At 35.8% G+C, this 24,545-nt stretch overlaps 1 protein-coding gene across 6 annotated transcripts in view; it reads right to left on the bottom strand.

Annotated features, from left to right (window-relative positions):
• ATF7IP (activating transcription factor 7 interacting protein) overlaps positions 1 to 24,545 on the bottom strand; it is a 131,130-nt gene that overhangs the window by 61,559 nt on the left and 45,026 nt on the right. For 4 of the 6 annotated variants that reach the window (XM_023226138.1, XM_023226136.1, XM_023226139.2 and 1 more), the window contains 3 exons: positions 11,917 to 13,478; positions 2,780 to 2,866; positions 914 to 1,059 (listed from right to left, as the gene is read on the bottom strand). In XM_023226138.1, the coding sequence (XP_023081906.1) occupies positions 914 to 1,059; positions 2,780 to 2,866; positions 11,917 to 13,471 (1,788 nt within the window). In that variant the 5' untranslated portion in view covers positions 13,472 to 13,478. The remainder of the gene's footprint in view (positions 1 to 913; positions 1,060 to 2,779; positions 2,867 to 11,916; positions 13,479 to 24,545) is intronic. The other 2 variants (XM_023226141.1, XM_023226137.1) reach the window with 1 other exon arrangement.

The following is a 24,545-nucleotide window of genomic DNA, read 5'->3' as shown; positions in this document are numbered from 1 at the left end:
TGTTGAAAAACATATAAAATACTGAATATTTTCATTATTTCTATCTCTAGTCGAACAGATGTAAGGAGAATTTCAAACTCCGTACTTTACTCCTTTCTCTAGACCTTTTAAAACCCTGTCTCCACCACTTTTATACTAACCCTAAAGTACACAATAAAGAGTTTAGAATGTAGAGACTTACAACCATGAAACCACCTTTATAAAGATTAAAATGTTAACATTTAAAACTCTAACATTTCCTTTTCACAGTAACATAAAGTTCAATATGAGAAGAAAAAAAGAAAAGCTGAAAAACAACATTCAGTTTTGTTACCAAAGCAAATAAATAAAAATGTTACCTTCTCTCCCTTCTGTTTTGATAATCGTATTTTTTTTAAATGATGTAGCCAAAAAGAAGCCAGAAGGAATTTTAAAATTAAATTATCAAGGATAGTAATAGACATATTTATTTATTTATTTATTTATTATTTTTTAAGATAGAGTCTTGCTCTGTCGCCCAGGTTGGAGTGAAATGGTGTGATCTCGGCTCACTGCAACCTCCACCTCCCAGGTTCAAGTGATTCTCCTGCCTCAGCCTCCCAAGTAGCTGGGATTACAGGCACCCACCACAACATCCAGCTAATTTTTGTATTTTTAGTAGAGTCAGACTTTCACCATGTTGGTCAGGCTGGTCTCGAACTCCTGACTTCAGGTGATCCGTCCACCTCAGTCTCCCAAAGGGTTGGGATTATAGGGGTGATCCACCACATCTGGCCAGTAATAGACTTTAAAAGCTCAACCACTTTCTTCAAGTTCTTTCTTTCTATGATAAACCACATTAGGTCAATAAAATACAGAATAATGTCAGAAACCTAGAAGACGACAGTGGTGCTACTTATTCAATATGGTTTATAACTTATAATTGACACAATACCTTTTGAAGTTTCTGGTTAATGTCTCCTTTGGCTGTAATCTTTACTTGAAATTCTGCCTCATATTCTTCTTCCATATATCGACGACGTTTAGACTGTACATTGTCCATGTCTTCTGATTTAGAACGTTTTCGTCTGGAAAATTCATCTGAGAAGAAAAACCACAATGATCACACTCAGGTATTTTTCTTATAGTTCTTAATGCATATTATCCATCCTCAGCAAAATATTGTTTCTATCACAATAGCCTTCTCAACCAACTATTTTGTAAATTGTTTCGGAGATCAGAAAAGTAGGTATATAAGCTTTCAGCTTTAAACTTCAAATGACTTTCAATATACTAAATAAGAACTTCCTAATGGTCAAGCAATGCAAACTTTGAACACAGAATTTCCTTGAAATCTTCACATTAAGAAGGAGAACTGCCTCACAATTATGTCATGAAGAAGGTAGATGAAATCATCTCATATTCATTCGTGTAACTAAATGTCACAGTGCACATGAATCCTCTGACAAAATATAGTATTCATTATCATGTCAGATTTTTAACTACACACAGCTTTATTTATTCTTCTTCCTCCGTAAGTATAGGAAAAAATTCTTAATCATCAGCCTTACAAAACTAGCATAGTAATAGTTATTCTTAACATATCCTAATGAATTTCAAATACAAATAAAATTAATGTCATTAAAAGTACATTTATAAAGAATATAGACTAGAAGACTTCACTTAGAAAATTTGTTTCAAGTGCTGTTAATATTCATGAGATCATAAGCAAATTGTATCTGGTTTCTTCAATATCTAAAAAAATTAAAACACTAATATCTTCACACTTTTTAAATGCAAATGCTCTTATGTGACCATGCTTATCTCTCTGTATATATCTGTATCTATGTGCCTACTTTTAAATCCACTCTATTCCACAATTTCTCTTATAACCTTAACTTACCCATGGTCACACATGGATAGCAGCATGACAGGAGAGTTACTGAACCCAGCTTTCTTGACTTCTAGTCCAATGATCTTTCTATAAACCTAAGGACACGCAGTCCACCATTTCCCTCCCTTCCCATAAAGCTAAAGAACCTTCCCTTTCCCTTTTCCTTCTTTCCTTCCTTCCCTCTTTTTTCCTCTCTCCCTCCCTCCCTCCATCCCTTCCTCCCTCCTTCTCTCTCTCTCTCTCTCTCTCTCTCACAAGATGTCACTCTGTCACCCAGGCTGGAGTACAGTGGCTCAATCACTAATCATTGCTCACTGGAACTTCAAATTCCTGGACTCAAGCAATACTCTCACTGCAGCCTCCCAAGTAGCTGGGACTACAGGTGTGTGCCACCATGCCTGGCTAATTCAAATATTTTTTCTGCAGGGACAGGTTCTTGCTATGTCGCCCAGGCTGGTCTTGCATTCCTGGCCTCAAGCAATCCTCCCATCTTGGCCTCCCAAAGTGCTGGCATTACAGGTGTGAGCCACTACATCCGGCCCCATGAAGATAAAGAACCTTAAGTAAACTAAAATACATCTTTCCATTTACTTATGTTAGCCCATACAAAATTCTTGTGGTTTCATTCTCTGAACATAAATGTAAAACAATTTTTATCTCAAAACAGTCAGTACCTTAGCAAATTTTAAGCTAAATCTTTCTGAGGAACAATAAAAAGTATAAATAAACAAAATAAAATATTGAAGTGCATGAAACATACTTTCAGAAATCCTTCAGTTAGCCATCAACAAAATGGTATAGTTGTGGCTTAAATTGCAAAATTTTACAATTATTTCATGGGCAAAAAAGAATATTACATGGTTGTAAATACAGAAACAATGAATTATTATTCTTCAACCCAGTTCAAGTTTGTTTATACACGCATACTTTTCTCAGAAGGTCTTTCATCTTCTTCATGTATTACTTGCTCTTCTTCCTCAGGTTTGCTGTCCTTTTCATTACTTTCTACTTCTGCTGTTAACAAATATAGAAAAGAAAAGTCTTACTTCTACTGGAATTCGTAACAGCTCACTAATTTACATTTTTAGTCACTATCCAGTTACAAAACTAACCTTTTATGAAATCAGAGTCCCAAAATGTTAAAATTTGGGGAGGGAAAAAGGGGAGCAGGAACTGGTCGAATGAATGACTAAGTCCACATCCAACTGTTCTGCAATTCACCACAAACTCAACACAGGATTTAATCTTAATATAGATTTTAAGTAATTTTAAAAAAATTAATAATTTTCTGTCACCAATAACATTAATAAAATGTGAAAATAACTGCTGTAGAGCATTGATTCCTCTACATTCAACAATTAAAACTAAAATAGTGCCTGTGACAATTATCAAAAAAATTCCAAAGTACTGCAGAATTCAAAACACCTAATATGTTGAACATATAGGTTGAATCATTAAGTTACTTTAATGCTTATGGTATAGAGAGTTCATAAACAAGGAATGGAAAGGCTATTCCAAATATAAGAAAAACTTTAAACATATACCTACTTTGATAACAGTGCCAACAACTGAGCTGGGTGCTTAATATAGTTATCACATAGCCACAATATAATCTCACACTGTAAACTATTTTTATCTTCACATAAATGAGGAAGACATTCAGAAGGGTTAATTTTCTTTTCTTTTCTTTGTTTTTTGAGACTGAGTTTCACTCTTGTCGCCCAGGCTGAAATGCAGTGGGGCGATCTTGTCTCACTACAACCTCCACCTCCTAGGTTCAAGCGATTCTCCTGCCTTAGTCTCCTGAGTAGCTGGGATTACAGGCACCCGCCACTACGTCCGGCTAATTTTTTTGTTTGTTTGTTTTGAGATAGAGTGTCACTCTGTCGCCAGGCTAGGGTGCAGTAGCATGATCTCGGCTCACTGCAACCTCCACTTCCCAGGTGCAAGTGATTCTCCTGCCTCAGCCTCCCGGGTAGCTGGGACTACAGGCGCCCGCCACCAGGCCCAGCTAATTTGTATTTTTAGTAGAGACTGGGTTTTACCATGTTGGTCAGGATGGTCTTGATCTCCTGACCTCGTGACCCGCCTGCCTCGGCCTCCCAAAGTGCTGGGATTACAGGCATGAGCCACTGCACCCAGGCTAATTTTTTGTATTTTTAGTAGAGACAGGATTTCACCATGTTGGGCAGACTGGTCTCGAACTCCTGACCTCAGGTGATCTGCCCACCTCAGCTTCCCAAAGTGCTGGGACTACAGGCATGAGCCACTGCGACTGGCCCAGAAGGGTTAATTTGCATGAGTCATATAAAATGTAACAACTGAAGAGTGCTGCCAAAAGATACTGCCAAAAATGTCTATGCAATTATATTAAATAAAATCCAAGAGGTACCAAAATGTTCTTTTGGTCAATCAATGTCTCTTCAACTAACCTACTCATTAAATGAGGAATAAGGGAGCTACAAAAAAAAAAAATCACTAAGATGTTTGACTTCTATTTTTTCCCATGTCATTGCAACTTGCTTCTCAGTGGCTTCAATAAAGCATACTATGTTTCATCATGTTCTGCAACTAATATTAAATAAACAATCATAAAGTATATCATGCTATATAAAGATTGTGATACGACACTTCTTCTCCAATCATCAGGGTTTTAATCACAAGAGCCCTAATAGCAAAAGTCAAAGGTTAAAAAAATTTAAAAGATACTTTAGGTGAAAATATGCAGGGAAAAGGATCATGGATGAACACCTATTAAGGCGCCAGAAGTATTTTTTTCACTCTAAGATAAACAGTAAGCTAACACAGTACACAGGATTACTAAAACTATTTTTGAACTTTAAAATAAATTATTTGAAAATTAACTCTCCATTTACTACCCTTTGCTCATTTTAAGTGTTTTAAGACCTCATCTCTCAACTTCAGTTTCAGTGAAATAAAAATTTATGTTTGCTTTCTTGTAAACAGATCACAAACTCATTAAAACTCATTCTTTCTCTATATATTTTTCCATATTTTCCTGATTTTAATACTGAGTGTTGGTAACTCCTGAGCTTCCTAGTCCCCAGAGTTTCCAGAGAGAGAGAGTAACTGGGTTGCTTGAGATAAAAGGTTTACATAGTCTTTATTTAGCAAATCCTCACATCGCACAAAGCACAAAATTAGCCATGGCTCCAATTAGAGTGACTCCAAGCCAGAGCATCCAGAACACAGCAGAGTAAATTGGCCTGGTATGGTTTGTCTCTTTTATACACATGTCAGTTTCCTCTCCATATGTCAAGCTCAGCTTGAGATTTCTTCATCTTTTTCAAAAATCTCCTATTACCCAACTCCCAGTTTCCAGATATGCTTAGAAGATATTACTGGATGCCCAACACTTAAAACACGCAGGGTTCACAGAATTAAAATATATTCTAGAGTTTTATGTAACGGAAAGAACTTGGGATTTAAAAAATGGTAGTAACAGATTATTCAGAGATGGGTAAGGCCTTATATTTCTTTAATTTTATTTTGTTCACAAAGTCTGAAGAAAACCTGAGAATGGGTCTCCTTCAACCCAGAGTAATAATCTAAGGCCCTTCGTACACAGACAACTTTAGACATAATTTCAGGTAGTTCCTGGGACTCCTGACACTCACCCAAATAGTAGGTAAAGAATGTCTTTTTTACTGCCGGGTGCAGTGGCTCACGCCTGTAATCCCAGCACTTTGGGAGGCCGACGCGGGCGGATCACAAGACCAAGAGATCGAGAGCATCCTGGCTAACATGGTGAAACCCTGTCTCTACTAAAAATATAAAACATCAGCTGTGCGTAGTGGCACATGCCTGTAGTCCTGGCTACTCGGGAGGCTGAGATAGGAGAGTCGCTTGAACCCGGGAGGCAGAGCTTGCAGTGAGCCAATATCGCGCCACTGCACTCCAGCCTGGGCGACAGAGCAAGACTCCATCTCCAAAAAAAAAAAAAAATAATAACAATAATGTCTTTTTTAGAATCTGTCCTTACTTACAGGTAACTTTCTGTTATAAGTCCTCTGATTTTCTTGAGTATAGCCTTATCACAATTTGGCAAGTTTTCATAGTTCCATGTGTGATATTCTTTCCTTTCAAGCAAAACCAGATCTCATAATTCTGGTAGTACCAAAACTTTGAGAAATCGCTGAGACAAATTAGATGTTTAACATCTACCAGAAGACTACTATCTTTAATAAGGTTCCATTAAGTAAAAGTAGAAAACTGTGTTTTTAAAGGATTACAAAATATAATTTACATTAGGGGACTTAGTTTCCCATTTCAGAATTATACTTTATAGAACTTTATTCTAAGGAAAAATGGAGGACCATTTTTCTAAAACCATTGCCTTAGATCAGAGATTGGCAAATCCTTTTTTGTAAGTGGCCAAAAAATAGGTATCTTCAGTCTTGTGGGCCACAAGACCTCTGACATAACCACTTAATTCTGTCCTTGTTGCAGGAATCAGCAATAAGTGCTATGTGACATGTAAACAAATTACCATAGCTATGTTTCAATAAAATTTTATTTATAAAAACAGGGCTCACAGGCCAGTCTACTCCATTCCTGATTTAGATTACTGGCTCCATGAAAATATTTATAACAAAACAAGAAATTCCTACAGACTAATTAAAGACAATATTCATCAGAAAAATGGGCAAAGGAGATGAACAGGCAATTCATAGATAAGGAACTACAAAAGGCCAATAAACATACAAAGATTCTTAACTTAACAAATCTATCAGAAAAATGAGGCATGACTGGTAATGTGACTTTTCCAGACATTTTGTATTAGTTTTATTTAACCAATATAGAGTGGCAAATAATGCACCCTATGTGAATTTTTGTGCTCTCTTTAAAAGCAAAACCTAGGGGGGAAGTCACATTTTTTTTTTTTTTTGAGATGGGGTCTGGCTCTGTTGCCCAGTCTGGAGTGCAGTGGTCGGATCTCAGCTCACTGCAAGCTCCGCCTCCCGGGTTTACGCCATCCTCCTGCCTCAGCCTCCTGAGTAGCTGGGACTACAGGCACCCACCACCTTGCCCAGCTAATTTTTTGTATTTTTTAGTAAAGACGGGGTTTACCTGGGTTAGCCAGGATGGTCTCAATCTCCTGACCTCGTGATCCACCCGTCTTGGCCTCTGAAAGTCACATTTTATTATATCCAATTCTGCCCCTCCCATTCTTTCTGAAACCCAAATCAGGTTTTCCACTCCACCATTCACCAAAACTGCCCCTTGGTGAAAGTCACCAATGATCTCCAGATTGTTAAATACTTCTCTTCCATCTTATGAGCACACACAGCAGCATTTGATATAGTAAACGGTTACCTTATTGCCTCCTCAAAACAGTGTCTTTACTTGGCTTCTGAAACACCAAAATCTCTCCATTTTCTTTCTACCTCAGGGGCTGCTCTTTCTCAGCTCCTTTGTTGGTTCTTCCTCATCTCCCCAACCACTAAACACTGAAATGCCAAAAGCTCAGTTGTTGGATCTTTTCTCCATGTATACTCAATCTGAGGTGATTTCATCTTGTCATCTAATAGCTACATGCTATCTACTACATTTTTCTAATACAAGTCAAGTCTTTGATCTGAAATCCAGACTTACACATCTAACTCGGACAACAGTACTCATTTGAAAATGATCTTCCTCCTATACACCTCCTTCCAAAATCTACTTCATCTTTGGTCTTCCTCAACTCTGAAAAGAAAAATCTACAACTTGCACACTGGTGTATGGAACTAAGAAGCTCCACAAAGAGAAGCCAAGTACATAAATAACAGCTAAATATAAATGGATTGAGATGATAAAGAATTTTAACTGAACACAATAAACAGTGACAACAAATTAACAGTAAATTGACTAAATCATGCCAATTCTATCAATACTAACCTACAGCAAAAATAGAAGTCTCAAATTCTAGTCTAATGTAATTATCCTCATTAGCATCAGTTTGTTTGTTTACCTTAAATATCCAATGAACAAGGGGAAAATTATCAACCACAGATTTTTATTTTAATCTGAAACAAAATCTGCAAGGAAACTATGTCAGTGTTTAATGTAAAAAAAATCTGGTTTACTCTAAAACAGATTTTTCTCTTCAAAAATCTTATGTTTAAGAAAAAAAAAGCACATGGAGGAGGCCTATCCCGATTTTTCCATGAGAAATAGAATGAGAAGGACCAAAACAGAAGGGAAGATGGAGAATGCAGTAACCCAAAAGCTAAGGAGAGCCTCAAGAGGGAAGGACTGTTATTAAGAGGTCATCCAAGTATGGGAGAATAGATAAGACAAAGAAAAGATATTCCTGGATTTAATAACATGACCATCAATGTCATTTCACTGAGAAAAATTAGGAGGAGGGCGGCTAACAAGGCAGAAATCAAAATCCAATTTAGTGGAAGGGCTAACAGAAGAAGAAATGGTACTAGCTTTGTTAATACAACTTGAAGAATGGCTCTAAAAGAAAGGAAAGAGATGAAATAGTAGCTAGAGGAAAGTATATAGTATGGAGATGCAGCTCCTCTAGTGTTTGAACTTTCCCAGAGAGAGAAATCTTTATTTTGCTATCCTCTTTAAACAGATTATCACTTTAATAATTTAGTGAGTATCAGTTATAACATAGTACTATGCCACAATTCAATAGTGTCTCTAGACCTATTAAGGTGTGTGTATATATATATATGCGCAACACTTTTTTAGTTCTCTCTTCTACTTTTGTAAAATTAAAATAGCTTTTCTATTTGCTTCATCTTTCATTATTTCTTGTTGCTGCTAACACACATCACAATTACTATGTTTAAAACATATTTGCTAAACAAGTGCCTGAAATGGCAGGTCATGCTATTTTCTGTTTACTACACTCACAGATGTTAGCAGCTAAAAGGAAGAGCCAGTACTGAAGCTGACTTTAGTACTTCAGCTAATAATTCTGTGTTCTGAGTACATTAAAAATTAGTCAAGAATAAAGGCATTTATTTAAGTAACATTTCAGCAGGAGTACAGCAACATAAATGACATGCAACAGATTCTGCCACCATATAAAGAGAACAGAGTACAGTTTAAGAACAATTAACAAACTATTCTTAAACTCAAAATACACAAAATTACCTTCAGAGGAAGGGGAAAAGATACAAAATAAAAGTTTAGTTATGAGCCAAGAAATTAAATCTATCACTAAATGTACCCTGCTAATAGCATATCAGATTAAAGGCAAGTAACCAAAAATATTCCCAACTTTGAATTTTCAAACTATGCAACACGGATGGCTTAATAGTCATCTCTCAGCACTTCACTGCCTTGTGTGGGATGCCCTCCAATATCAAGATTCTGACATAAAGGTAAGGTGTATAAACTCATTAAATCATAAGCTGCAATTTGCTTTTCTAACTTTCTTACACAGACTTTTTTTTTTAAAGGACTTATAAGGCTTTTTTAAGGACTTGCCCTAGTGCCTCACTCTGTAAAAACACTTATAGAAAATGGATGAGTGAAATTCATTCTCAACACTGTCACCTATTATCTTTCCAAAATGTAAATTTCATTCTCCTCTGCTTGAAGTTCTTTATTGGCATTCCAGTGCCACTTTAGCATTATAACCAAGGTCCTCCATGATATGCTTCTCTTACATTACTGATTATTCATTCAATTTACAAATATTTACTGGGCACTTACTGTGTGCCAGGCACTGTTTTGGCCTGATGACGGTGACTCAGAGCAGGAGTAATAACAGCTGTGAATTGGACTTTAGATCTATTATGGTAGTAGTACCAACAGAATTTCCTGATGGACTGATTATGGGGTGTGAAAGAAAAAATAAAAATGGTTCCAAGGTTTCTGGCCTGAGCAAGTAGGATGGAGCTGCCATTAAAACGAATTAGATTCAGCCAGGTGTGGTGGCTCACGCTTGTAATCCCTGCCCTTTGGGAGGCCGAAGTGGGTGGATCACGAGGTCAGGAGTTCGAGACCAGCCTGACCAACATGGTGAAACCCCAACTGTATTAAAAAAACAAAAATTAGCCAGGTGTGGTGTCGCGCACCTGTAATCCCAGCTACTCAGGAGGTGGAGGTGGGAGAAGAATCGCTTGAACCCAGGAGGTGGAGGTTGCCGTGAGCCAAGATCGTGCCACTGTACTCTAGCTAGGGCGAAAGCGAGACTTCATCTCAAAAAAAAAAAAAAAAAAAAGAATTAGACTCGTTAAAACCCTATGTTACAGCAGAGCCAATATAGCAAGACCCTGTCTCTACAAAAAAATTAAAACTTTGCCAAGTGTGGTGGTACATGCCTGTATTCCCAGGTACTCAGGGGGCTTAGGCGGGACAATCACTTAAGCCAGTGAAGTGGAAGCTGCAGTGAGCCATGATTCTTCCACTGCACTCCAGCTTGGGCAACAGAGCAAGATTCTGTCTCACAAAACAAAAACAAACAAAAAAACCCTCTATGTTATACAGATATTAAAAGGGACAAGACATTCCTGAATACATCTGGTGCTCTAATAAAGTTACCTTTCTCTGCACTCCCAGAATACCAATTTAACATTATCACTGTACTCACAGCCTTATATTTAATGGTCTGTGATTTAATTCTTGTGTGTATCCTGAGGGCTAATACTATCTTCAAATCTCTAGAACCAAGAAAGGCCTGGCCTCTTTATATAGGTTTAGTTGAATGCTCTTTGAAAATAAAAAGCCTCTTTTTTTTTGAGGCTGGGTCTCACTTTGTCACCCAGGCTGGAGTACAGTGGCACGATCTCAGCCCACTGCGGCCTTGACCTCCCAGGTTCAAGTGATCCCCCTACCTCAGCCCCTCAAGTAGCCTGGACTACAGACAAGTGCCGCCACGTCTGGCTAATTTTTTTATTTTTTGCAATGACGGGGTCTCGCCATGTTGCCCAGGCTGGTCTCGAACTCCTGAGCTCAAGCAATCCGACTGCCTCAGCCTCCCAAAGTCCTAGGATTATAGGTGTGAGCCACCGTATCTGACCAAAAAAAAAAAGCCATTTTTTAATAAGTAAAAAATCTCTACCTCCAAAAGCTGGTATGATATATTGGGGGAAAACGTGATCTGTTTCTCTTAGACTTGCCTCCATTTTTTTTCTTTGAACAAATTAGATGGTGTTTTATGCTAGCAAGGTCACTTCTCTCATAGATGTCTAAACCTAAAAGAATGTGATATAACGGGAACAAAAAGGTATTCATGCTTTTCTCAGTCTTCCTCAGGCTGAGCAAGTTTCATACAGGAATAATGTTTTTGAGTTTGACCATAAAAGAAGGCAGAATTTTTCTCATTCTCTTTTTCTCTAGGAATAATAAATAAAATAAAAGAGATTGGCAGAGAGAGGTACTGAACAAATCATAAAGTTAATGTACCTTTTACATAAGGAGTTTGAAATCAACCTAAAAGTAACAGAGATCTAAGACATAGAGGGACAGTATCAAATAAGATAACAGGGTTATAGAGAGCTCATTCAGAAAATGAGGAAGAGAATAGGTTGGGTAGAATCAAAAGGGCTGGGGAAGCAAATGGGCAAAGTCTTTATCAAATGAGTAATCAAGCTTTAAGGTTTCTGGCTTACAACGATGGTGCTGTCATTCCCTGGACAAAGAATATTAAAGTACAGGATTTCACTGGGAATATTAATTGAAAATATAATTTGTTACACTTGAAGCTAACAGAATAAACTATTAGGCTTTTAGTTCTAAGTTATCTGTTTGCTAAGTGATAGCAAGAAAGAACTGCTACAACTCTAGTCAATTATGTACTAACTTAAACTGTTATCTCAGTGTTATGGTGCTCTACTTCACCTCTATTTCCAGACCATAAGGGTATATTTTCTACTTATTTTATCTCCCTTCTTAGTACTTAGCACAATGCTACTCACAGAGTAGACACGCTGTAATTCTGAATTCTATGAACTTAAGACATCTTTCTATAGAGTCATCACTATTCTCAACTTTTTCTGCAGCAAAAATAAATTTAAAACATTATGATAATATTTTATTAAACAGTTCATCAAAGTCAATAAAAATCTTCAAAATTTAAGTTATATGCTAACCTGGAGAGCATGTTTCATTTTGCGATATAACTTCAGACTCATCTTTTTCACCTGAAATATCCTCTTCATCAGAGAGGACCAGAAATGCTTCTTTTGGCAAACTCTCACTACTTTCTTGTTTAGATGGTGAACCAAAAGAACTTTCCATTTTCTCTTCCAAATCTGGATTTGTCTCATCGATTGGAAGGAGAGATGTTTTAGAAAAGCAAGTAAGTTCATCCTCAGAAGGTGCAAGCTTTTCCAAAATAGGAATGATTTCATCTGTCTCCATAGAGTCTGTATTTTCTAAGATATTCTCACTTTTGTCATCTTCAGTAACATTTTCACTAATGGTTTCTACAAGATCTACAGAAGTTTCATCTTCATTCTTTTCACCTTGGTCAATTTCCATACTGCTAGATATAGCGTCTTCTCCAAGAGCAAGCTCTGTGATATCTTCCTCTACTTTCTTTTCATTTTCAGGAGGTCGATCTGAACAAATAGTTGTATCATCTGTTTCTAGAGTTTCTTCATTAGCATCAATATTATTATCAGCTTTATTTTTCTCATCCAATGAGTCTTTACTCTGAATTTGCTCTAATTTTTCATCAACCCCATTTTTTTCAAGAAAATCATCATCTTTATTGCTACTTGGTTCTATATTATCAATTTCAGGAACTGGTTCACAAACTGGTACAGAATTTGGTTCAAAGGTACGATCGAAGGCTGATTCAGAAGTCAGCTCATCAGAGGCCAGTTCACCAGTGGCTAGATCATCAGAGGCCAGTTCACTAGAGGATAGATCACCAGAGGCCAGATCATCAGAGGCTGGATCAGTGGGAGCTGGTGCTCCAGAAGTCAGATCAACAGAAGTTATTTCATTAGATGCTATATCATCAGCGGCACATTCACCAGAAATGGGTTCAACAGGGACAGGTTCACCTGGGATGGGATCACCAGAGGTGGGATTACCAGAGGAGAGATCATCTGCGGTGGCATCACCAGAGGTGGCATCACCAGAGGGGACATCACCAGAAGGGGCATCACCAGAGGCTGTATCACCAGAGGCAGCATCACCAGAGGAGGGCTCACTAGAGGTGGGATCACCAGAGGTGGAATCACCAGAGGCCAGTACTCCGGAGGTTGGATCTCCAGCATCTAGATCACCAGGGACTGGATCACCAGAAACTGGTTCAGCAGTCAGTTTAGAGTCTGGTTCTGGAGCTATGTTATGGGGAGACAAAGGTTCACAATTTAAATCATCATCCTGCTTGTTTTTTACATTAACACTTAGGATACAGGGTGTTTCTTTCCATTCTGTTTTACTTTCTTCAGGATCAAGACAAATCTCTTCAATGCCATTCACTTCTTCCTTGTCTTTAATGTAATCCATATTTTCCAAAGGTGAGGTTGGGTCCAAATCTCCATTTTCATGGTTGCCATTTAACAGCTTGACATCAGTTTTCAACAGTTCTTCTTTGACCTTGTACACTGCTTCAAGTTGCTGACGATCACTCACTCTCATAGTTTTTCGAGCCTTAAAGACTTTTTTCTGAGGTTCTTCTAAACTGTCCATTTTGAATCTTTAAGAAAAAAGAGAAAGAGCATTTAATAACTGAAGCAGAAGCCACCTAATTGTAGACTTAATACAAATTGATCTTAGAAGAGAGATGCAAGCAGCCCACTTCACGTAATGTTTAAATAAAGACATAGAAAACCTACTGCTTGTGTATACCGATTTTCATATTTACTGCATCTATGTAATACAAAATCAAAAATGGCTAGAGTCTACTAGAAAATCAACTAGGAAGTATTGGGGGGAAAAGGGACAAGTTTTCATTTTCAATATGGAATTCACAGAGTATGGAGATGTATAAGCAAAAAAAAGGTAGATAAAGTAAAAAAAAAAAAAATTACCTGAAGAAAATGAGAAAGAAAAATAAAAGTGTAAGAACAAAAACAGTAGGGAAATAACAGGTATAGAGATAAAGGAAAAAGGAGGAAGAATTAAGAAACATGTAAGGAAAGATTACATTTGCAACCAAGCATACTTAGATTGGCAGAACTATAAGCATATTAACAAAAGATTACCATCAAGAAAGAGAATTTACAACAATGGCAGAAAACATTTGCAAATCATATGCCTGATAAGGGACTTTTATCTCGAATCTAGACTTTCATATCTAGAATACAGAACATATATTTATATAGAATAGACTTTTATATCTAGAGTACATAAGAACTGCTATAATTCAATAAATCAAATAACCCAATGTAAAAATGGTCAAAGGACTTGAACAGACATTTCCAGAAAGAGACCCCTAAGCCAAAAGTCCATAAGCAATAACATCATTAGTCATCAGTGAAACGCAAATCAAAACTACAATGAAGTAACACTTCATACACACCAGGACAGAAACAATCAATGAGAATAATGATGTTGGCAAGGATGTAAAAAAACTGGAACTTTCATACAACGACAGTGGGACCGCAAACAGGTGCAGCTGCTTTGGAAAACACGCAGTTCCACAGTATGTGAAATATAGAGTTGTCATATGACCCAGCGATTCCATTCCTAGGTGTATACCCAAGAGAAATGAAAACATATGTCCACACAAAAACTTGTACACGAATGCTCTATAGAAGCACTACTTATAATGGCCCAAAACTGGAAACAACCTGAATGTTCCATGACTGATGAATGGATAAATAAAATGTGGCATACCCATACGACAGAATATCATTCAACCACAAAGGAGAATGAAGTACTGAACATGCTACTACATGCATAAACCTTAAAAATATGCTGAGTGAGAGAAGCCAGTCACAAAAGGCCACATACTGAATGATTCAATTTATATGAAATGTCCAGAGTAGGCAAATCTAGAGACAGAAAGTAAATCAGTGACTACCTAGGGTTGGAAGGTTCTGGAGAAAATGAGGTGTTGCTGCTAAAGGGTACAGCATTTCTTTATGGGGTTATGAAAATGTTCTAACATTGATTATGGTGATGATTATACAGCTCTGTGAATATGCTAAAAATTACTGAATTGTACTTTAAATGGGTGAATAGCATATATGTGGTTATATCTCAGTAATGCCACTACAAAAAAAATTTAAAAATAAATACAAAGGTTGTGTGTGTGTGTGTGTGTGTGTGTGTGTGTGTGTACTCTTCTCTTTTTTTGGTAAGTTGTGCTAGAGTTTTATCAATTCTATTCACTTATTTAAGTATGAACCTTTACTTGGCTGATATTTCTTAGTTTTACATCTGCTTTCTTATTTTAATTATTTACTCTAATATTTATTATTTCTTTTCTCTTACTTTTTCTTGGGAAGAGTTTAACATGCCATCCTTTTCCTTGAGATTCAAGCTTAAGTGTTATTTTCAATCTTTCTTCTTTTGCAATGTGTGCAAATAAAACTATAAATTTCCCTCTAAGAGCTACTTTAGTTGCATCTCACATTTTCATGTGTCATTTACATTATTCTGTTAAAATATTTTCTAATATCCATCATGATTCTTCTTTCATCTATGAGTTATTTAGAAGTAGGTTTTTTAAAAAGGTAATGAATTCTGACCAAGTGAAGCTCACTTAGAAAAATACAAGGCCGATTTCACATTCAAAAATCAAGCAGTGTTGACCATGAACAAGCCATGATGCATTCCGACTTTATTTCATGCCCAGCAGAGTGTACAATTATGAGTTTTGCCTAAACTGAATGTCTGGTACCAGGTTGTTACTGACTGAATTGTGCAACATCCCACACCCCACATCCCCAGAAAGATATTAGTCTTAAGCCCCAGTACCTCAGTATGTGATCTTATTTAAACAGGGCCTTTACAGTGGTAATCAAGGTAATATAAGGATACTAAAGTGAGCCCTAACCCAATACAATTGGTGTCCTTATAAAAAGGGGAAAATCTGTACACAGACAGACATGCATACTGGGAGAATGCCACATGACGATTGAAATTATGGTACCACAAGCCAAGCAACTACCAGAAGCCAGGAGAGAGGCCTGAAACAGATCCTTCCTCAGCACCTTCAGAGGGAGAATGGCAGTGACAACACCGTGATTTCAAATGTGTTGCCTCCAGAACTCTGAGACAATACTGTTAAGCATGAAAGAAAACCACAAAACAAATCAAGCTATTTAACTCACCACATAAACAGAACAGAGGAACAAAATGAACAAAGGATTACCTCAACAAATACAGAATATTCATTTGACAAAATTCAAGACTGATGCGTAATTACAACTCTCCGGAAACTAAGAATACAAGGAAACTTACTCAAATCTGATAAAGGTTATCTACCAAGAAAACCAGAGGTATCATGTCTGATACTGAAACAGGATCAGAAAAAAACAAGGATGTTTCCTGTAACCGTTTCCATGTTAACATCTGGCCAGTGCAATAAAGGCAAACAAAAGAGCACAAGCATGAAGAAAACAATGTCATCAATCAATAGTAGAATAAAACAAAATACCTTCAAGGACTAACATGTATAGGAGGCAGGAATACTGTTTTAACATTGGATAGTCATTTACCATTACCATCACCAGTAGGAATGATATGGTAGAATACATTTGCTTTGGTCTGAGAAAGAAAGAAATGCAGCCCCTGATATCTGAAAACTTAACTGACACTCACAGTTAGGGCTCAATGTTGTTAACAGATCTGATGCTTACAGTTAAGCCATGCTGTTCTCTGGTTGGACATAAAACCAACTCAGAGAACATTCAAGTCAGACAAGGTCACTGTGCAACCCACAAAATTCCAAACAGCCCCCCTCACTAAATGAGTGATGCTACTTCTTTATCAATTACAGCTTCATCTTATAATAGTCTGTCCTCCCTATATAGATAAAATTTATTGAGATACCCAAGTATAGAAGTGCCCCAACTTTCTGATGCCACCCAATCCACGATAAGGATCTACTTCCTTAATCTCTCCCCAAAGTAACCTAAACCTATACTATACTATACTCAAATACTGTACTAGGTTTTTTCTAACATCCTCCTACTGATTGATGTGCTCCAGTTTCCCCATAGTGAACATTATTTCCTCCCTGCAACAAATAGTAAACCTAACTTGTTCAATTACAAATGTGTTCCTGCTGATCTTTGGCTGAAGGGCATAAAACAATAAGCCTAGCCTATTTGCTGGAGGCCAATTCAGCTTGAGATTCTACCACCTTGTCAGAGAATTTCTAGACTGTGATACATTCTGTATTCATTCTCTCACTTTAAGCCAATTACTTGGAACATATGTCTTATTCTAGCCATTTTATTTAAATTATATAACTAAATATTTAGGAAAATTACTCTTCATTTAAACAGAAACCTTAATACAAAATTATAACAGACACTATGTTAAGGGTTTTTAATTACAGACTAAAATTTCACACCTTTAAGGTTTTTCCCTTCCCATCATTACAAAGTTATTCTAACTGCAAAATTGTCTGCAAAAAGATACATATACAATGCATTGTATTTTGCTGTCACTTTTCCTTACTAATTCCAAAACTTCAAAATAATTAAATTTATAATATAAGTAGCATAGTTACCCTGTAAGTATTCTGAAACACTGAAAGGCCATTCTTTTGAATTTAGCCTCATAATATCCACATTTCTCAGATATTATATGGATAGCTGGTAGTTATTACCAATTGCATTAAAAGTAAGTATTCCTTTCAAAAAATTCATAACTTTTAATAACCCAATTAAGAACATGAACTCTTACATTAAAAGTAAGCATTCCTTTAAAAAAAGTCATAACTTGTAATAACCCAATTAAGAACATGAACTCTGTAGACTGTAGACAAATTCATAGATTTGAATTCCAATTCTTCCAGGAAACCTACTGTGTGAGACTGGGCAAGCTACCTAACATCAATTTCTTAGTTTAGGCTACCTTAAAAAGGGATGAATACCAACACCTGTCACAAAGGTTGCCATGAGAACTAAATGAGATTCTATACATTAAGCATTTGGAATGTAGTAAGAACTCAATAAATGTTATAACCATCACCATCTATATATTCAGGATAATGTTTTTAGGAATAAACTAAATATTCAGGATAACGTTTTTAGGAATAAACTAAAGAGTCTGAGACAAATTCCCCTTTGGTATTTTACATATAAATTAGAAAATCCAACATGTAAACCTCACATTTAATATTAAATTGCCACCACCAAATAATATTTAATAAAAATATATATAATTTAAGAAAAGTTGATTATATCAATAAAATTGCCATTAACTTCAGTAATAATAAAGCACTCTAAAAAGAATTACAGAATAACTACCATCCATACCCACAAGGGAGCACACTATAGCCATTTACCAGATCTTAAGGGTTCTACACATAATAAAAAACAGACAAAGCAGTAAGGAAGTAGCATGAACAATTAGTTCAAACTAGTTCAGCCATATCTGTACAAACCAATCAGCAGTCTGCTTTTAGAAATGTATTTTGCATTAGCAAAGCATATTTAAGAAAGATACACATTAAAGAAGGGTGTGTTACCTGCAAACAAGTTTCCATGGCTGTAATACCACAGCAAAACACTTCCAAGGATCATTTTAGTACTGTCACCTAGAACTAAGATGCCATTCATAAAACTATTCTATAAAATAAATGTTAGTATTTTAGGTGACAAATCAGAAAACTTTCACATGACTGTAATTCATTTTCACAGAAAAAGCATTGGTATTTTACGGCAGAAGATGTCTGCCATGTCTAAAAGTAACTGCAAAACATGATGAACTAGTTTCTCCTGAAAGTATTTTTTTCATGAGGAAGAGAGTCAAAATAATGTTAAGTCTCTGTATATTCAAGAACTCTGGGAAAATACTATCACTAATAAAATCTTTTCCACAGGAATTTATATTTAAATAACCAGAGAAGGGTTAAGTCTCTCTGGCTTGGAAATTTTTTTTTTCAATTTTTTGGTAAATTATTTTAAAAATATTTTTAAGGAAAGCCCAACGAGCTTTTTCTTTAAATGAAAACATTACTGTCTTCTCTGCTTCATCCCCCTCCACCCACTTCTTTCTAGCAAGAGATCATAGCAATGAAACAACAAAGGGAAGCTGTTATGTCTTAGCCTACAATCTGCCTGCTCAAAAAGCTCAAGAATTTAAATGGCTGTTCAAGAGCCGTTCACAAACTCAGCCAATCAGCAGCCAGCATTCTGATTCCTGCCCAGCAACAGGAGACAGACAATAAGGTCAGAAAAACATAGTTAAACAAAAGCTGTATCTGCAATACTTAACTGTGGTTCTTTGTTTGAAATAAAGAATCTAGAACACAGTTTACATAAAACCCTAAATCCACATAACATCCATTAAATACACCACACACATAAATGAATAAGATTTATATCTTTTATGCTATTTGCTTTAATAAATACCCATGAACATTTCCAGAAACATACATTAATATAAATTAATTTCCTACCTGAGGAATAAGTCAAACATGGACAATATACATAAGAACATACTTTTCTATACAATGAAAAATTCAAATGTAAATTTTTTAAAAATTCCATTGATCATATATATAATATATATAAATCTAGCAAAACCTTAAATCCAGACAAGTAAAAAAAAAATTTTCATACCCATCTACCACTATTGTTGCAGATTTCGGATTCCAAAAATTAGTAGTATTCTGGACCCAAAGGATTACTAGGGATAGTATTATGAAGTGTTGTGCTGTCTACTGCACTGAACTGACTTAGTTTAATTCATCCAATGAAATCTAAATGTCTGAAGCTAGACAACCTATATTAAGTGGTAAAAGTACAATTACTACATCCTTTTCTCCTTAACTGCCTTTCGCAGAAAGTTACAAAAGGTTATATGAGATGTCTTTTCAAAGCTTTATTATAAAACAAATATGTGGATTACAAAGTAAATATTCATGAAAATAAGACATTTTTATTACATTACACCATTCTATAGTTCTTTAAATATAGGATTATAAAATAAAAATGCAAAATTTGTTATCAGAATTTTTTTTTTCAAATTCACTACTTATTAGGTGTTCCTAATAATCAAGTTTTAAAAATAAACTTCATTTCCCCCCTTCCTTACAGATGAAACTTGTAATTTTTCAAACATACCCAAGAGGGAGCTTGCTGCAGCCATACTCTTAGTTTATATAATCTCCCCACAGGAAAAATATATCAACAGCTGCTTCAATGTTTCAGTCCTGTGAGAGAACTGAAATTCACTGTCTGATTGGCTCAAAGCCGAAATAGTCTAAAACCAATCAGATATCAGTGTCACAAACCTTGCCCAGCAACAAGGGAAGCAGATGAGGGCAAGTGCTCTATCAAAAATCCAAAGGATGTGAAAATAAAGGTGAACAATGAACTGGAAACATTAGGAATATAACTCCAGATGCCCTGTTTGAAAAACAGGTCTATGGTAGTGTTTCTCTGATTAAATAAACTAGGGTCTGTACTGCTTTCCAAGAACAGACTTAACTAAGTACCATGACTGTTGGGTCAAAAAGTATATACAACACATAAACAAAACAAATGCTATATTAATTCAAAGTAATGAATATCTGATGAAGTATACTTCAAAATAAAATTAAAGCAAAAGCTTAGAAAACATCAAGCAAAACCTTTTAAGTGGACATGGCATTTCTATCTTTGACAAAGGCATTTCAATTATATTCATGCTGTTGGCTGAGAGTATAACATTTTTCTGAATGAAAATTTCATTCATTTTTCTAGTGAAAATAAGTTTAATTCAAGTTTACTTTCATTAAATGGTTGAATTAAATACTAAATAATCACTTTATGCTGATAATTTCTAACCTCATGCAACTCTGCTATTAGGTTCTTTAAGAATCCCAATCTCAAAAACGGTATGATTTTATTTTGCATTTCTAAATTTTGCTTGAGAATTTGCAATACTCTTAAAAGTAAAATCATAAAGAATAATGGGTTGCACAATAAATGCTAATAATCTGCTTTGCTGCTTATTGTTCAATAAATAGACTTGTGAGTCTGTTCACTCACTTTGATACTTATCTGCTCAAATTTAGTATAAAGATTTTGAAATTTTTATTTTAAATATGACATCTATCAGTATTTGTGGAAGACTGGTCTCAGGACTCCACACAGATAACAAAATCTGACAATGTTCAAGTCCCTTATATAAAGTAGTGTAGCATTTGCATATAACCTATGCACATATTGCTGTATACTTTAAATCATCTTTAAATTACTGATAATACCCAGTATAACATAAAGGCTATGTAAACAGATGTTATACTGTTGCATTGTTAGCTACAGTTCTCTCAACTAGTATGAAATAACTGTCACTAGCTATCCTGCCATCTTAAAAAAAAAAAAAAAAAAACAGTAAGTGGTGAAATCTGTTTATCAAACACTCATAAACTCAGTTGAGTAAGTTATCGAGTGATCATAATATTTGACACGTCCACAAATTAACCCCTCTGCCTGTCACCAACCAAAATGTGGAATGCAATATCCCCAAACTACGTTGTAAAAAATAACCAACCACAAAGGAAATAGGGAGTTTGCTTTACCAACAATTCCCTAGATTATGCAGGAGTAAATCATGTTCTTAAAATTTTGGTTACATCAAAGCCAGAATTGTCACTACAATCTAACTTCTTGTTGCATTCAGTGCTATGTTTTCAGAAATTTTGGAATGGTCCACATGATAAAAACATAAGATACCTTAAAATTACTTCTCTAAGTCAATTTTGGGGATCATTGTGTTACAAGGGCAAAATAAAATTAAATGACCTGATCCAACAAATGCCATTTTAGAATACACAGAGCAAATTACACCCCTTTAGAAAATTGGCCAATTTTCCATCAAGGCCCTACTCACTAGCTTGCCAAACTCTACTATCATTATGCAAATAAGGAGTGAAGTTATAGAAGGTCTTGTATTTATCTCCACAGGAATTTAAGAAATCATTTGTCCAGAGCTGGGAGCAGTGGCACATACCTGTAATCTCAGTTACTTCAGAGGCTGAGGCAGTGGACTGCTTGCAGAGCCTGAAGGGTAGAGACCAACCTGGGCAACACAGCAAGACCAGGTCTCATTTAAAAAATAAATAAATAACCAGCAGTAGAAATCATTTGTCCGAACGTACTTTTCACATTTTGCGTGGATGAAGTAAAACACCCACAATGAGGTATGAGGAGCTGAAAGATGTAAATCCTTCAAATGCCAGGAAATAGCTCTTACTTTTCTTATTAACCCAACCTAAAGAGAAAAGCTGGACAGCTAACTTTCTGTGTCAGTTACCTTTTACTAGATGATAATGCAGCAACAACAACAAAATTTCACTGGCCAATAACTGTACACTTTTTCATTCTAGGACACCAGGCTGAAGGAACAGCACCCCCTCACCCCATCTAGGCCTTGTGGCAGAGGGAAAAGACCAATATGACAGAGATACATAGTATACAACAGCTTTTAGCAGGGGTGTCCAATCTTTTGGTTTCCCTGGGCCACAATGAAAGAATTGTCTTGAGTCACACATAAAATACACTAACAATAGCAGATGAGCTGAAAAAAAAAATTTCATAATGTTTTAAGAAAGTTTACGAATTTGTGTTGGGCTACACTCAAAACAGCCCTGGGCTGTATGCAGCCTGTGGGCCATGGGCAAGACCAGCTTATTTTAAAGCTTTTGCTTAGACATTACTTTCATTCACATTCCTTTGGCTAAAACCAAATTAGTCATTAACAGCATGGGAAGTAAAAATCTCCCAAGGGGAAATACCTCACGTCACACGGCAAAAGGTAGGGACACATAATCCTCTTGCTGTAAAAAGGTATAATTATAAAATATCATACAAACTATTACACTAATTTAAAATACACATTCTAAAAAGCTTGGCATAACAAAAAGACTTCTGAACTAACAAAACTAGGTTCTATTCCATGTTCTAACATTAGTATACACCAGCATAGAATAAATCAATTTAACTCTTTAGAGTTCAGTTTCCTCAACTGTAAAACTGAAGAGGTTAGGCCAGATGCTTGCTAAGTTCCATTCTAGCTCAAGTTTTATGTTATTTTATTAATGTTTAGCTATACTAACACATAATTTTTCATTATGAAATAAAAATAAAGTGCCCTGTACAACACAACAGCTTACTCCTCCTTCCTCATCCTTGACTCCTAAATGCCAAGATAAGCATAATCTTGAATTTGATGTTTATTATTCCCAACCATGCCTTATAAATTCTGCCTTTTATTAACACCTTGAAAAAAACCCATTTTATTTATTACACACTTTGAAAGGAGAAAAAGAAACTGATGCTTATTGAGGAATCAGACACTATAACAAAACATATCCTTTTCTCATTAGTTTATGCGATAATTTACATAATTTCAACTTTACATATCATGTGAATTAATAAATCAATAACTATGCTACTATCAATAATTACACAGATAGTAATTTTAACTTGGTAAAGTAAAGCAGACACCCAATTCAGTAGCAGGTTGTTTTCTTCAGCACAGGAACCCTTCTTATGCATTTCATCATTTAAGTTTTGGTACCATTTTAACAGAATGTTGAGCAATCACCTATATGGTATCTTCCACAATTGTCTTCTTTATCTCTTTGAAAATGGAGATGTCATTTAAGATTACTGGTAAAATCTATCTACTCAGTAAATGAGACCTGAGAGTAGACTCCCTCCCCAGTTTCACCAGCCTGCTGACTACTTCATGTATTAGATACAACAGTATTACCAGCAGCTTTCTAAGTATTAAATTATCTCATCCTTAATTTAACATAGCAATTAAGAGCAGAATTCACTCAATAAACTTAGAAGAGGATTTCCTCAACCTGATAAAGGGCACCAAGGAAAAACCCACAGCTATCACACTTAATGGTCAAAGACTGCAATTTTTCACCCTAAGATCAGAACAAGAAAAGTTATCTGCCCTCACCATTTCTAGTCAGCAGTGAACTAGAAGTTCTAGCCAGGAGAATTAGGCAAGAAAATGAAATAAAAGTCAAACAACTTTTTGTTTGTTTGTTTGTTTGTTTCTTGAGACATGGTCTCTCTCTGTCACCCAGGCTGGAGTGCACTGGCACGATCTCAGATCACTGTAGCTTCTGCCTCCCAGGTTCAAGTGATTCTCATGCCTCAGCCTCCTGAGTAGCTGAAATTACAGGCGTGAACCACCAAGCCTGGCTAATTTTTGTATTTTTAGTAGAGATGGAGTTTCACCATGTTGGCCAGGCTGGTCTCAAACTGCCAAGCTCAGGTGATCCACCTGCCTCGGCCACCCAAAGTGTTGGGATTACAGGCATGAGCCACCATACCCAGCCAAAAGTCATACAACTTTAAAAAAAAGAAAGAACTATTTTTATTTACAGATAATAAAATCTTGTATATAGAAAACAGTAAGAAATCAACTAAAAATTTATTAGAACTAATAAGAGTTTAACAAAGTTGACTATAAGATTAATATATAAAAATCTATTGCATTTCATAAAACAATCCCATTTACAGTAATATCGAAAATTATTTTGCCAAACGTACAAAACTTAACATTCTGAAAACTATAAAATACTGTTGAAGAAATTAAAGACATAAATAAATAAAAGACATTCCATACT

The sequence above is a fragment of the Piliocolobus tephrosceles genome, chromosome 10, assembly GCF_002776525.5.
Source record: "Piliocolobus tephrosceles isolate RC106 chromosome 10, ASM277652v3, whole genome shotgun sequence".
Classification (NCBI taxonomy): domain Eukaryota; kingdom Metazoa; phylum Chordata; class Mammalia; order Primates; family Cercopithecidae; genus Piliocolobus; species Piliocolobus tephrosceles.
This window is presented reverse-complemented; position numbering and strand designations above follow the sequence as displayed.